This window comes from Paralichthys olivaceus, chromosome 10 (genome assembly GCF_024713975.1).
Source record: "Paralichthys olivaceus isolate ysfri-2021 chromosome 10, ASM2471397v2, whole genome shotgun sequence".
Taxonomy (NCBI): domain Eukaryota; kingdom Metazoa; phylum Chordata; class Actinopteri; order Pleuronectiformes; family Paralichthyidae; genus Paralichthys; species Paralichthys olivaceus.
Window position 1 is genome coordinate 7,339,118 of NC_091102.1, and position 15,659 is coordinate 7,354,776.

General features: G+C 43.0%; 1 protein-coding gene across 1 annotated transcript; it reads right to left on the reverse strand.

The window, feature by feature from the left end:
• Window positions 1-186: 186 nt before the first annotated feature.
• inpp4aa (inositol polyphosphate-4-phosphatase type I Aa) lies at window positions 187-15,601 on the reverse strand. Its single transcript, XM_069533655.1, has 24 exons — window positions 15,447-15,601; window positions 10,696-10,955; window positions 10,546-10,590; window positions 9,467-9,585; window positions 9,248-9,364; window positions 8,971-9,050; window positions 8,770-8,887; window positions 8,520-8,610; window positions 8,281-8,428; window positions 7,188-7,318; window positions 6,783-6,887; window positions 6,585-6,693; window positions 6,468-6,485; window positions 6,141-6,327; window positions 5,525-5,806; window positions 5,286-5,433; window positions 4,806-4,838; window positions 4,039-4,211; window positions 3,767-3,890; window positions 3,198-3,465; window positions 3,015-3,112; window positions 2,829-2,941; window positions 2,597-2,751; window positions 187-2,106 (listed from the first exon to the last, which is right to left on the reverse strand). The coding sequence occupies exons 2-24, from the start codon at window positions 10,793-10,795 to the stop codon at window positions 1,974-1,976; spliced, it is 2,895 nt and encodes a 964-aa protein (XP_069389756.1). The 5' UTR covers window positions 10,796-10,955; window positions 15,447-15,601; the 3' UTR covers window positions 187-1,973.
• Window positions 15,602-15,659: the final 58 nt, after the last annotated feature.

Below are 15,659 nucleotides of genomic sequence, written 5' to 3' on the forward strand. Positions count from 1 at the left end.
GGCCTGATGTCTGTGAGTGTGTGGAATTTGCTTGATTTAGTTTGATTTAATTTAAAGAGAAGTCCCTACTGATAATAATCATAGTTCCTTGTGAAATCTGTGAAAACGTCAAACAGCGTCATTCAGTTTTTTTATGATGACAAACAAACAAACCCTCTTGACGAAAGAAAAACGAAGATAATGATGTTGCTCTTGACGTCTCTTTTAATTCACTGGGACAGTAAATCAGCATCAAGAAGCTTTAATTCATTACCCAGTTTCAGTTCCTACCAGTGAGGGGGTGCAGGCGTCTCCTGACCTCCCCCGTCCAGCCTGTGTGCATGTACAGCTCATCATAACTCACTCAGTAAAAATGGATGAAAATATGACACAAGTTCATATCAACATAGATAGCTGTACGCAAAATAACATCTTTAAAATAAAATCCACTGTCTCTGTTTGTTTTGTACAATGAGGTACATTAGAGTCCGCAGCAGGTAAACTGACAACAGAGGAGGTGTTGACGATGGTCGGTACGATAATGCAATATGCATCATGTCAGTTCAGTCGGGAAACATTTATCAAGTGCTCACTGCAACAGTACACAACTGCAGTTTTAATTTTCATGCAGGTTACATTTAAGTGTGTTTTTAGACAGAAAACGCAGCCTGACATCAAGTCAAATAAAATCAAACCATTATTTTTTCTGAATATAACCCGCAGGGATGTCTTTAATATATTGATATTCATATTTTAGATTAGAATAATAAAATAATGTGATGCATCACAGCTGAAAAAACTCATAACAAATCCTTGTCTTACGAACACGGATGAGTGAAGTGTCATATGTGTTTACTTTTCTGAAAGATCTGTGCTTGTTATAGTGTTGAATATTTGTGTGACCGAACAGGAAAGATGAGAAGGAGAGACAGTGGGAGGGAGATGACAGACGACAAGAAGAAAAACACTGATATAAATCAGATCAAAGACTTTAACAGCATCCTGTTAAAGTGCAGGTTAGGCCCAGACGATATCTTAACAGGCAAAGAGTTGGCATGAAGCTGGTGGATTTAAAGCAACATTTGGCAACTTAACATGTGGACAGCTCCAAATGGCAGAAAGTGTTTTTCCTCATCACTTATTCGAGATTTCAAAAGTAAAGTCTTAATATTACAAGAATAAATTCCAGCCATTTCCTCCTCACAAAAAGAGTCAACTTCCTCCAAGTCTGTGCGGTTGTTTCTTCTGAATAGACAGTTTCCTACACATCAGGCCTGATACTTAGGTCACTGTGGTGCTGGTTCGCCATAGGAGGAAGTACTTAGTGCTTTATGACACATATGCTAAAGTACAAATTAACAAGCTGCTTCACATTCCTCATTTAAAACAGACATGAGGCTGATTTTGCCGTATTCTTCTTGTAAAACTACACACAGCCTTAAATTATACAAGTTTATTCTTGTAATATTATGACTTGAGGAGGATTTGTCGACAGTAAAAAAAGTATAGTGGATCACCTGCCTTATTCTGTAGCTGACAAACTGGTAACATCAACACAAAGCAGTGTGGTCATGTATGGACACCTTTAACCAACGTCGTCTCTCTACAGGCTGGGACATTTGCACGTCTTATTTCTACATACGTTAAAATCCAAAGTGGCTGTTGGCTTCCCGAAGCTACGACTGTTCCTGCAGTCAACTGTGGAGTCTGCACAATGGCTACAATGAAACACAGAGAGTATCTTCTGTTTGTGGCTGTGAAGTGGCCGTGTGTCGTTCTAGTACTGCTGAGAAGAGAGAGAGGAAACTGCTATAAAACGATCTACAGTAGCACTGGCACTTGGACATGAATCATCTTAACAGTGACTAAGCACAAAACGAAGGGGCTGTTGCTCCAGTTGGTGTTGGTTTTTTTTCTTTGTGTGGTGCCATCAGCATTACCCCCCCCCCCCCCCCCCCCCCCCCCCCTTTCAGTCTTTTTGGTTCAGTGTCCACTTAGGTCTCAACCTTCCCGTACGTCCCCTCTGGGGGGCGATATTGTTTGGGGAAGGCCTTGAGCTGGAGAGAGTTAAAGGCGTATTTACGACATCCCACATTCTTCATGGTGTTCTCTCTCCTGCAGCCCTCACTGTGGACACACACAACAGAGGCATCGTATACATCACTAATCAAACAGAGCCGGAGCACAGACTGTAGAAAAAGGACAAACTAAGCCGGAGCAATCACCACCTGCTGGCTGGCTGCAGTATAGGTCATAAACCTAACCTCCTCCATGTTATTGGATGGGACAGGAACTAAATAAAAAAGTGCTCAAAGATTATATTTTAGTAAAGATATATGTTGATTTTCTTAATTCAAGTTTAATATATTTGTTTGTATTTATAGTTATTTATAATAAACCTTTATGGTTAAACTGTATAATGTTAAGCCTCAGTGACATATCTTTGTCATAAGGGTTTGATAATGAATCACTGCCATATTTTTAAATATATCAGCTGATTTATCTGTATCAATGATATACTCTGTATTTTTACTCTTGAATATCAGAGTCAGTATAGACCAACAAATTCATATCACTTGGGCTCTATTTTCCAATTAGTTTGGGTGCAGGGACTGACCTGCGCATACAGTCCAGAGCCTGGTAGAAGACCTGCGGGGCCAGGGCGTGCTCCTGCTGCAGGATCTGACACTGCTCTAACGTCAGAGACATGGCCGTGCGGTCCTTGGCACTCTTACAGCTGGTGAAACGCACTCCGTTCAGGCGGCGACAGGCCTTCAGGGTTCAGAGAGAGAGGTTAGAGGAGGATAGATGGAGCTTTTGAAATGTCAAGGCATGAAAAGCACGTCTACCTCGGCCGCCTGCCACAGAATCTCCACGTTCTTGCTTTTCTTGGCGTTCACATTCTGGCTCAGCAGCTTGAGCATCTCAGGCAGACTGGTGGTGCTGCGGGAGCGAGGGAGGCCTGAGGAGATGACAGAGAGGGGAAATGAAAATCTACTCGTTGATGATAGTTTGTTGAATGTGTGCAGACTCACTGTCTTCGGGCAGGACTTCTTTAAACTGGTCGTAGTATGAGCTGAGGCGAGTCATGCTCTCCATGTTGATCACCTCTTGCAGTGATGTATCTCCAAACCTGGAAACATGTACGATATTAGAAGAGAGACAAGGAGCAGTTCTTTGCCGTTCACCTTTCCTTTGCTCCACACTCAGTGACTCACTTCTCAGCCAGTGTCTGCTGTTCGTTGATCCCCACGTTGAAGAGGATGGGCTGCACGCGCAGCAGCATCCCGTTCTGAATCTCTCTCGGCAGGGAGTCAAACATCGCCCCGGGCATCGGCACCCTGACGTTGAAGCCGTTCCTGTTTCCTGTGATCACTGGCATCATGTCGGGGGCGAAACCTGAAGTCGCTTGTGTCACTTTGAAGGTGACGTTTCTCAGGTCCATCACTCCAACACTCATGTCCTCCAGCATGGCCAGCTCCTCGCCTTTAAGACAGGTCGGGTGAGGTTCATGATGACGTTACTTCACAGATATGATGTAATATATGTGACAACAGACGAAAAGAAACATCTTTGTCACGTTTTAATGAAGTTTCTACCGATGTATAACCATTAAAACAACAATTTGGTTTATGACCTCTGAACTGTGAAGCCATTTCATTTCCTGCCTTCTGTCATGATTCATGTGTTGAACTTTTGAAAGATTTTTAATTTGTATTTGGACCCTTTGGCCTGATTTCTTTGTGGCTCAACAACAAACAGTGAGATATTCTCTCAGTCGACTTACCATAGGTGCTGAGCAGACCCTCATACTGCACCAGTAAGCCGATGGTGTGCAGCTGCCTGAGGAAGCCTGAGTCACACAGACAGTTCCTCAGCTTGAGAATGAAGCCACAGATCAGAGCCGTCAGCTGTAAGCAGCACAAATCGTATCAATACAGCGACGAGCAGTCAGGTTTTTGTTTTGTATTTTATGCTCGTGTCATGACATGTTGTTTATCTGAAGCTACACATGCATTAAAAGACAGAACAGATGGGGGGGGGGGGGGGCTGACGGACCGTCTGGCAGAAGACGACGTCGCGGCGGTACTGCATGGTGAGACTCATGGCGATGGTGGGGGCGCTGTCCTGCATCAGTAGAAACACCATGGCCTTCTTGGCTTTGTCGCTCATCAGAGAGACGCAGTCTGTGAGTGTGGTGAGGAGAGGATAGAGGGCGTCGCTCCACTCGCCTGCAGACACCACGCACAAGTTAAACACAAACACACACACACGCACACACACACACACACACACAGGGTACATGCAGATACAGAACCTATACAGTTCATGTAATATTAGTAATATAAGTTCATCTGCATTTGAAGTTTTTGCAGAACAAACCAAAATGTCTCAAACATTTATTGATCTCATATGTTCTGTGAACCATTTTTATACCATTGAAGTTGTGCTCAGGTTAGTTTATCACACCTTTGTATTCTGTTTTCAAAATAATGGTAGGGTTTAACTCTATTGATCTATACAGACCATTTAAAAGTATTTATATTTTAATAAAAGAGAACAAATGTCATTTCATATTTAGCCTTTTATACAATTTACTTTGTTTCTTAATTTAATTTTTTCTTTAAAAATCTTGTGATTCTCTTGAGTTTTAGTAGAATATTTAAAAATCCTTAAAATATTTTGAATTATTTTTTTACTCTAAATCTATTATATAGTTACACAGCAGTAATACAGTAGTTGGTCTTATCATTTTTTCCCTCATTTTATCTTACATGTAACTAGTCCATGACATGTCTGATTTGTAGAGGACATATTGCTCTCACCTGGGGACGTCTTCTCTACTTCTGGACTCTTATCTTCAAGTGAGAGAGAGAAATAAAAACATAAAATGAATCAAAACCAAATTCTATTTTAACTTTCAATTCTGCATTTTGCAATAATTAACATTCAGCAACCCTGGAGCAGCTTGAAGTGATGAATCTGCAGATGTGTGAGTGGGAGCCTGCTCCAGTCCTGTGTGAGGATGACGAAGACGAGGGCTGACAGGTTGATGTTGACGAGGTGGATGCGAGGACAATGAGGATAATGGAGGATGGCGTGATGGTTGCAGTAGTGATGATGATGGTAAATCATTACTTTATGGTCAGGATGTGGTTACTATGGATACCTCTTAAAGGCCATTCATTCATATGAACCCTCAGGTCTTTGAGGACTGAGGTGAGATCAATCAGTACATGAATAAATGATTGTACCTCATTCACAGACTATACAGCGAGTGCGTGTGTGTGTGTGTGTGTGTATACCTTTCTTGGTGTTACTAGGCTCCTCGTTGGCGAGCAGGAAGACGTCCTCAGAGCTACTGTCACTCTGGAGTTTGTCTCGGTGCAGCAGCCTGTCCACCCTCTGGATCACACACTCCAGACTCTTATCAACATTTAACCAGTCCTTCTCCTGCATCAACACACATCATAAATGTTTTGTTTATTTAGTTCAGATAGAATAAAAAAAACACCTGAACAGAGGCCTGCAGACTCTCTCTTACCCACTCCTCCTCGTGTACCTCTGCCTGCAGGGAGGACCGCTTGTTTTTGCTCCCCTCGCTGCCCTCTGGAGGAGCCGCGTGGCGAGAGGGTGAGGTGGCAGCGCGAGACGGGGAGTTAGGGTGACGAGAGGGGGAGCGGGATGGAGAACGAGAAGAGGGCGAGAGGGAGGAGGAGGACGGCGAAGGGGTGCCTTGCTGAAGGAACTCTGGGCGGGCAGCTGCCAGGGCGAGGATGGCTGACGACAGGAGCTTGGAGTCGCACACGGTCACTAACTGACGAGTCTGCAGGAGGAGAGGAAGAGGACAGAGACATGAAATGTTCTTATACAGGAGACATTAGGTGAAGTTAAATCAACTATGTCTCTGAACAACTCTATTTAAAGCTAAAAAACCTATGATAACTTGATTTACTGCCGTGCAGTTTTATGCCTCTGCCAATCAGTCAAATTTGAAGACATTCCCTCAAGGTGTTCCTGAGATATCGTGTTCACAAGGGGACGGACAACCAGGAAACAAAAATCAAGAGTGTGTAGTATCTCTGCTTCAGATTGTCACTGATTCCTCTGAGTGCTGTGACGTCAAACTGAGAAGAAACTGCAGCTCTTGATCGTCTTACCTTCTCTGTCAGGATGGCCAGGGTTCTCTCCAGAGCGTTGGCTGAGCGTTCCTTGGCAGCTCGCGACAGACGTTCAGTGTAGTAACACACTTGCGTCTTCAGAGTGTTGATTTGACCAATCAGCTCCTTTGCTTTGACCACATCCTGAGGCTGGTATGTCTTTGCTTTAGAGCCAGAGCCGGCAGAGCTTTGGATGAGCATTGACAGAGAAAACAGCAAATAAGGAAAGTGTTGTATACACATCAACATCAACAACAACAACAACAACAACAACAACACACAATCTGTAATGACTTACATATATCTGATTTATACAGATAATCTTACCTTTCCTCCTCATATGTGCTGAATTAAGAGAAGCAAGCAAACCAAAAAAATCATTAATTAATTAATAACTAAAATCAATCACCAAGAACCACGTGTTGTTTATTTTCCTCCACTCACTGTTTTCTGGCGTCCTCGAGCTTGTGCAGCAGTTTTCGGAGGCCGCAGCCTTTAAAGCCTTGGTGATGCGCTGCAGGAGCTCCGATGGTCACGACATCATATGTGTGGTCTGATTGGAAGATAGAGCATGAAATAAGATTCATTATCAGTATTATTAAAAGTCTGGACTCACAGAATTCTGTGTGCACAGATACCCACCATAACCAGACTCTCCCTGTACTCTCATCCTCTGGATATGAAGGTTAGTGGGTATGAACTCCAGCTTCCTCTCAGCTTTCAAGGTGCTCGACTTAAAGGACGGACCTGAGATGAAGGAGGAGTTCAGAGAGGTCACATTTATTTTTGACTGTTATCAACATTGATTTTTATTTGTTTTTTACAGAAAGAAACTTCCACTTATAAAGTTATTAGAATCATGAGAAAATGGTCAATAAAATAATTTGTCTTGGGCTCTTCCTGCCTGGTTAATGCTTGTATATGTCCCGCCTTCACTTTAGTTACTAAAAAAAGATTTAGTTTGAGATATTTGTTTTATATTTGACATGTGAAATCAGTGGCGTCTGTTATTATTACAAAATGTGATCAACAGTTTTTGGTTCCGACCTTTATACTCGTGCAGGTCACTTATGGTCTCCTGGTATGTGAGGATGATGGTCTGATACTGAGTGATGATCTGCCTCCTGAGGTTTTCCCAACATGGAGACAGCTCGCCCAGTTCCTCCAGCTCACACACCCTGTGAAGCACAACGGCATTAATGATCCAGACATCCAGCTAATGCACTGATGAGCTCGCAGCGTGCAGCTGCTTCAGTTTATGTCTCTAAAAATAAACACGTCTCCATTTTCTCACATTACAAACTTCCCAACAACCATTAAGAAAAAAGTGGGAGTCGTAGTGATGATGTTGTTTTGACCATGAGATGATGATGACGATACAATACACAGAATTTAGTGTCCGTGATAAAGAATAACATCCTCTGGGGTAATAAAGACATAATGTTTTTCTCTTCGATAAATACACGCACTGAAAGAAAATGATTATCATGCCATACTTTTTATGATTAGACTGAAAACCAAGTCAGCCTTTTCCTGAATTAATCCAGAGGGGCTGAATGTGAGAAGGCAAATGTTTGAGTCAGTTACTCCGAACATTTTCCTTTTCCAGCCACACCCCTAATAAAATGTCTGAGCAGAAAAACAAATTCACAGTGAGTGAGGGGATGTTTCACATGTGAAGCTGAAACCCCCCAAAAAGAACACAAATAGCTCTTTGTGAAAAAAAGGTGCCATAAATGTAGAAGATGCTGATGAGATGTCAACTTGTCAAAAAGGTTTCGAGGGATAAGAGCTGACGATGAGAACAAAACATGACTTCTGCAGCGCACTTCATACGTCACGTCTTGCCTCCTGCTTTACTCGCCTGAATGTACTGGACATTTTCTTTTTGTTGTGAACATGTCTGACTTCCACAATCTCCTCCTTTATGTGTCCAAATCAAATTGTCCAGAGTTTACATCTGAAAACGATTTAAGACAAGATAGAACCCATCTAATGACCTGACTGGAGCCTGACATCAGCATGTCAACATTGCTGTGTGTTAAAGCGTCACCAGGTTGGGAACCACTTCCCGACAACACCTGGTTGCTCCCATGGTGACACATTCTCACTCTGCTCATTCACAACGTTCAGACGTTACCTGACGGCATCTTCCTCCAGCAGCAGTTTGACGAACTGTCGGGGGATGTGCAGGGACAGGGCGCTCTCTGCCATCTGCTCCAGGATCCGCAGGTGGTTTCCATCCGTGGTGGGGAAACGGTACGTCCGAGACATGACGCCTCCGAACACTGAGGCGGACAGAACATGCAACATTACAGCTGTGAATCGAAATGATGTGAACCAGATGTCACCTGTTGATATTCATGTGGACACACTCACCAGCCTTCAGCAGTGGATCTTTACACAAGGATGAAGACTTGGATTTCATACCCATGGATTCAGTCAGGCTCTCATCAACAGGGAGAACCATCTGACACACACACACACACACACACACACACACACACACACACACACACACACACACACACACACACACACACACACACACACACAGACATCCATCAGAACTTCACATCTAACTCCCCTGATGCACTTAAACATTTCATGGATTTCGTTCTTCACTCACTCTTCCATTGACAGTGTCTCCTCTCTGTAACCTCGCGACAGGAGCTCTCTGCTCGCGCTTCTCATCGATCTGCCAGGCGATGACGGTGATGTTGCCCACGCGCTCGTTCTCCGCTGACCTGACACACAGCGACATCAAGTGAATCAAACTCCCCCAAACTTGGAATTCAGTGTGTAATTGAAAATTGGCTCTGTGCGTTACTTGAGAGTCAGGTGCAGTCTGTGGTGTTGGTCCTGCAGCAGCTCCTTCACAGAAAACATGGACGAACCAAGCATGTACATCTGTCGCATAAAGACACAAGAGTCCATTGCTGTAGCTCCTTTTTTCAGCCTCTTTCTGAAAAACTTTACCTTTATGACCCACATGAGGAAAGGCAAAAACAAAAAAAGCCCCATATGTCTCCTTAAATAAATAAGAATGTTCTTGATTTCCTAACATGGACTTTAAAGGTCAATGATGATTTGAAGATGGACCTCACCGTGCCCTGAGTGCGATCCTTCACATCATAGACCGAGAGCTTGACCTGAGTCTGCTGAGTGATCAGAGAGTCCTGAAAGAACGCGATACTGCTCAGGAAGATGGGGTTACTGGTGCCCTGCAGAAAAAGAGACAGAGAGAGGGAGAGCGATGGATGAAGGGGTTTTGAAGTTTCCTAGATCTGACAGGAAAGAAAAAGGGCAAGCGAGCAATGGTTCACCTCAATGATTTCAGTTTGAGCGTGCTTGGTCCAGAAGGCCTGGGGCGGTGTGGTGCAGCTGACGGCGACAAAGCTGGTTGGCTTACGATCCAGAGACGGAGTAACCAGTTCACTGCAGGCTGCCACATAAAAAACACAGGAGGAGATTAAAAACTGCGGGATTTAGTAGCCGCATGGTCACTAATCCTCGGCCACTGGAGGAATGTACTTAAATATCGCATCTCTGAGTTGTTAGCACTTGGCAAGCAGCAGTTTCATTAAAGCTTTCAGGCCGAACGAGACGTCAACAACATTTTACACCAGTTTTAGAAGCAGCATTCTACCACATTCAGCTACGGACAATTCACACCTGTAAACCAGGTTTATTCTACATTTTGTGCACCAGATATAGAATGTTGTAGAAATGAAATCGAATAGCATTAAAAAAGATGCTATTCTAAGATGTTACTCTGAAATTAAACAGTTTTTCTGGGTGAACATTTACACCTCTCACCAGTAGGGGTGCTGCAGCCTCCTCAGCACTTCCAGAATGTAGAACAGAAATATTGATTATTGGATCCAGTCCAATTGGTGGATTCAATCTCACGGCTAAAAATGTTGATTTACTACTTTGGATGAAAGATTAAAGATGGAGCACATGACAGCTCCCTAGCACAAATCATCTTGATCACCACCTGGTGGCTGGCTGCAGAATAGGTCGTAAACTCCGCCTCCCCATGTTAGCAGATGGGACATGGACCAAACTAAAAAGTAACAGTACACAGGTATAGTTCTCATTACACTGATCAAATGTTAATTTTCTTTCAGTAAGTTTGTTTTTTATTAATTGAGGCTATAAATAATTTACTCTGGCTTCAAATGATGTCAAAAGCTCATGATGGGGACACCCATATCCTTTTACGCAGAGGGAGGAAGTTGAGACGCATTGTCCATCTTAATGTAAAGTTTGATTTGAGCCTTTTCATCTGATTTGTTAAGTGTACAAGTAAGCATAAATAATTTAGCATGACTAATATATAGAAGAACATACACTGTTTGATCTACGTGTAAAATATACATGTGGTGTATTGTTGACTCACCCACACTGAACTCCAGCACAGGCTCGTCTGGATCCTGACTTTTGCCTGTAGGATGGAGAAGACAGGGGGTGAGGAAGCTCTCGTTACGTGCCCTGGTATTTCATCATCAGTGAAGTGAATAGGTTACCATGGCAGCAGTTTCTTAGTTACCTGAGAGCGCCAGTCCCATCATCTCAGCAGAGAGATCAAATGTGTTGGCCCGGTAAACTGACCATGGCCGATGGCGGGGGCTGCGGTCCCTTCCGGACATGGTGGCTTCACGTCGGGGGACGGAGATTGATTTTGTGTTAGAGAGGCCGTGGAGCAGGACACAAATCCAATGGTCTTGTCAAGTCGATTCCTTCAAATATATGCACGTTGGTTTCCCTTGTGTGTTGATCCGAGCTGTCACACGTTCGTCAATAATAAACCTGGAAGAGAAGAAATGCAAAATAGATAATTTTATGTCCTCAAAGAAACAACTGAGACACACGGCTCATATTACACCTGCTGATAGTGATGTCATCTTGTCATCAATGTGGCAGAAAAACAGCTCGTAATTAGTCACTGAAAGGACGCGACTGGCTGCACACATCCACAGCATCACGGTACCGCCTTCTTCTATTCACAAGGTTAATGTGATAAAAATCACTGATGTACTTTGGGAGTTTAAAGTCTGAATGTTCCGCTCTAAGATGAACATTGTATGAGAGGTTGTGCAGTTTCCTGGTTGAACTCCACTTAGTCATTCCCCACTGTTAATATTCTAATATAAACAGTGGGAAAAAGCTTCTGTGGAGTGAAGTGAGAGTTTTCACACCACATGTGGGAGATGAGACACAGCAGCAGCAGACTGATTCTGTCTCCTGATGCTATTTCTTTTCGCGTGAGGTTTTTTTTGAAAAGTGAGTTCTCTTCTTTATGGTGAGAGAAAAACAAAGACTTGATAAACAGCAAAACACTTAACAATTCTAAAGTAAATCAATTATGTATAATACCTCCTCACTGTGCTGCACAATGCCAAAGCAATATATCAATATATATTGGATTTTTGTTATATTGATGAAATAATAATATGGCAATAATTCTATTTCTCATGTTTGATCCCATTTTTCAGAGAACCAGGTTTTCTAATACAAACCCCTTAATGTAAAAGGCTGCTCATGGGTCTACCTGGTTTACACTGCACCTTCAACAAATGACCTGGAGCAGCAAGACACAGGAAACTGAGTGTGCCAGCATCGGTGAGTTGGCTGCTCTGAAATATTTATATCCTCTGCTGATTCATTTCCTTGCTCTGTTCCTCTCTTTGATTCACTTCGGCTTCATAATTTCTCTTGATTGAACTGATATGATATATTTTATATGTTAGTAAGCTTGAGAGACGTCTTTCAAGTGTCTTTCTCTCAAATAAAATGATCCAATCTATATTTTTGTCCTGTCTGGTCTTTGTCCTTGTTTTAATTGTTCGCTCTGCAGTTTCTCGGTCAGTATCATTGGAGACCAGGACGTTTATTTCAACAAACAGGGAGAAGAATTAATGAGAACGAGGAAGAGAAAAACCTTTAACTGGACTGCAGTTACTTACAGCTTTCCCAGTCTTATCGACCAGGTGCTTTACAGAAGAGTCACTTTCATCATTCACACACTGTCAGTATACTTTCTTTTGGATGCATACTGGATGAGCCGGGGAGCAAACCACCGCGGATCACCTACTCGGTAAGTTGGTGATCCGCTCTTCCTCCTTCCACTATTTAAAAATACATCAGTGTTTCCATGTGGGTTGGTTGAGCTATAAAAACAAACCAAAAATATTATTAAATAAAAATATATATACTTTTTTATGATTGTATGATTTATAAAATTGTTATTCACATTCTACAGTTATTTTTTTATAATGTATATGTTTCTAGAAAGGAGGGCTGCATGGTTCTGGCCAAAATGACAAATTTAATCAATACTGACATAATTATTTTTGATGATGATTATTCATTGGTTTTAACGATTGAACTATTACTGCACCCTCACATTAATATAACAGAGCCCACCTTCACTTCAGAGTTTTGCTATACGTTCCTGCTAATGTATAAATCTGTAAATGCTGCACTGGTGGGCCTCTGAGGTTTTTCTGAATTTATAAGAGGCCTCGAGCCTCCAAAGTTTGGTTCAGCTCCTGTTAAGTACAAAGCATTGATATGAAGCACAGAGCAGTGAGTGGAGGAGAGAAATAAGGAAGAAAGGACAGAAAAAATTGAAAATGAAAAAGGTTAAGAGGAGGAGAAGGGACGCAGCAAGTGGTCTGATGACTAACGTGAGCTGAAAACTCAAATGGCCCCAGAGAGGTGAATGTTTACATTTCCTGTGGCATGTCAGACTCAGTTAACGTTTCCATTTCACCTGTGTGTGTTTTCTTTGCTTAGCGTGATCAACTGGAATAAATGTCACTTCCCTCTCCAGCCATATTATAAACAAACTTGTTCGACCGAGGTGATGTCACACACTGTGTGTGTTTGTCTGTTTTGTGAGTGTTTCTATTTGTCCGATGACAAAGGGTGAACGACCGTGTGTGTGTGTTCCACTGTGCATTCATGTGTAATGACTTCAGCGATGGATGCCTATTTTTACACAGAAGCGTGGTTTGACGTCACAAGGCCCACGCACAAGAAAACACCATCTCCCAGTGACACACACACACACACTCACACAATCATACATGTGACAGTTAAAGTGTGATGATCTTTGCCAGTTTAATCTCTTTTCTGGCAGCTTCATGCAAGACTAAAAACAGATTACGATTACAGCGGGGGTGGTCTGCCTCATTAGGCTGAGGGGCAGTAATTGTTGGTGGGAGCTGTCTTTTAACTTGCTGTGATCTTTGCTGCCTGTGGCACTGTGGGAAACTTTCTGAGAAACCTGGAGTGGACCCACTGCTCAGCCACAGGGAGCCACAGATCTACACAGGTTCAGTCATCAGATACATGCGGTCTGCTTGATGGGAGACCAAACAGCTGGAGCTGAAACTATCTGTTAACCAATAAATCATGTTTTCTCATTAAAGTCATCAAACAAGAAAATTGTTTTCTTGTTCTGGCTTCACAAAATGGGATTTATCATGTGATACATTAAAGAAGAGCAAATCCTCCCAATGAAGAAGCTAGAATCAATGAATATTTGAAATTCTTACTTCTAACCCTATCCACTACAAAAATATGTAATAATAATAATATCTGACTAATCAATCCATCATCTATTTGTTTTCTGACCCTCTCAGTTCAGATTGGTCTCAATGTGGCTCATTATTCTGGGTTGAGGCCCAATGACAGCAAACAACCCCACTGACGAAGTTCCACTGAGCAAGAGGCTGAAACCCATCCAGCTCCACAGCTGCTGCACGCCGCTATTCGTGACCTCTGATCTCAACAAAACCAATCCAGGTCAGGGCGGAGACATGTTTGGGTTTCTCAGTCTTTAAAGGAAGGTTTAAGACGGTGAATGCGGAGAGGAGGTGAGATAACAGAAGAAGTTTCAGGTGGTCCTCACTGCAGACGGTCCTCTGGGAGACAGAAATGACCCAGTTAGTGCGGCTGGCGGCACACAGCTGGCCCCTGCAGCTGCTGTCAGCACCGGCTGCACTGCAGTACCTCTCTCTCTCTGTCAGACATCCCCTCCTTTGACTCATCTCTCCCAAATGTCTCATTTCCCACTCGTTCTGCTCTGTCATCAACACTGTCCCCTCTGTAAACCTGCTCTTCTCCTCATCCATCTATTGATTCAGTCCAGAGCTGAGCTGTGCCAAACGGACGTCCCTGGAGTCTGATCTACAGTCGACTACTTGATGAAGAAATGTCACACGGGTGCACTGTTAGCAGAAGTAAATGTTTTTTGGTCCGAATGATGGAAGAGGAGGAGAATATGCAGATGAGTTTACTCCGAAGTTGAAAAGAAAATGTATCCACGACGGCAACTGGAAGTGACACCATGTGAACAGAAGCTAAGAGAGAAGTGAACAAGAATAACAAGAATATGACACCATGGAGGATGATGATGATGATGACGATGATGATGATGACGACGATGATGATGACGATGATGATGCTTAGCTATCAGGAGGAACGTTCACTGAACAAACCACAGTGCAGGTGTGCAGGTTCAGAAGTCTCTCATGCTTTGTTCAATTGCTTTATCAATAATCTTTATCCAAAACACATCAGCACAGACACAAGAAAAAAAAATGCATATACAGCTGGAGGTTGACAAAATAAGGGCTTGGTTTAATTTATAGCTTCCTCTCTCTCTTATAAATAGATTCAACAGATCAAATCTAATCCTTTATGCTCGGTTGTGAGCATCTGGGGAGGCCTGCAGGGGCATGACACTCAACATCCCGGTATTACACTTACTGTGCATTTAAAAATATACATGCACATAAATGTGATGTGCAACATGCTCCTGACTCATCAGCTCTAATGTTTGGCTATGCTTGACAGTGGGTGTCATCCAGGTCAGGTGTTTCGAAATAAACAGAGCGGAGCTGTTCAGAGTAAATCTATTTATGGCTGGAACATATTATCCAGTTTCTCATTCACTGACACTGGGACAATAACAAATATTGCGTCATGATATGAGCTGATGCTGAGACTGCGTGCTGCTGCAGGGTGTACACACCGTCCTGCACACTCCCATACAGGCCACACACACACACACACACACACACACACACACACATATATGTATATAAATATAAAACACACACTCGACATTAGAGATGAAGCTATGGCTGTGAAAATGTCTTATTGTGATGCTGTTTATCATCGACAGCATCACAGAGAACAAACGCCCTCGAACAAACCGTGACACGGAGACACGCACAGTGAGGATGACAAATAATAATGGACAAATGATAAAGAATGAATGTGTCTTACCGTGGAGAGCAAGGCGATGGTTTCTTCTATTGATGCGCATCCTGGTTCGACCCTCGACAACGTCTGCAGCTAAGACTCGCCCTGACTCCCTGTGACACAGCCCAACGTAATACCTCCACTGGCTGCAGCTCTTCACTGAGTCCACTCGGAGGCGCTGTTCACCCAAGCTGCAGGGACCACTGTGCTGTTGATAATGGGTAGAGCAATGGCAGC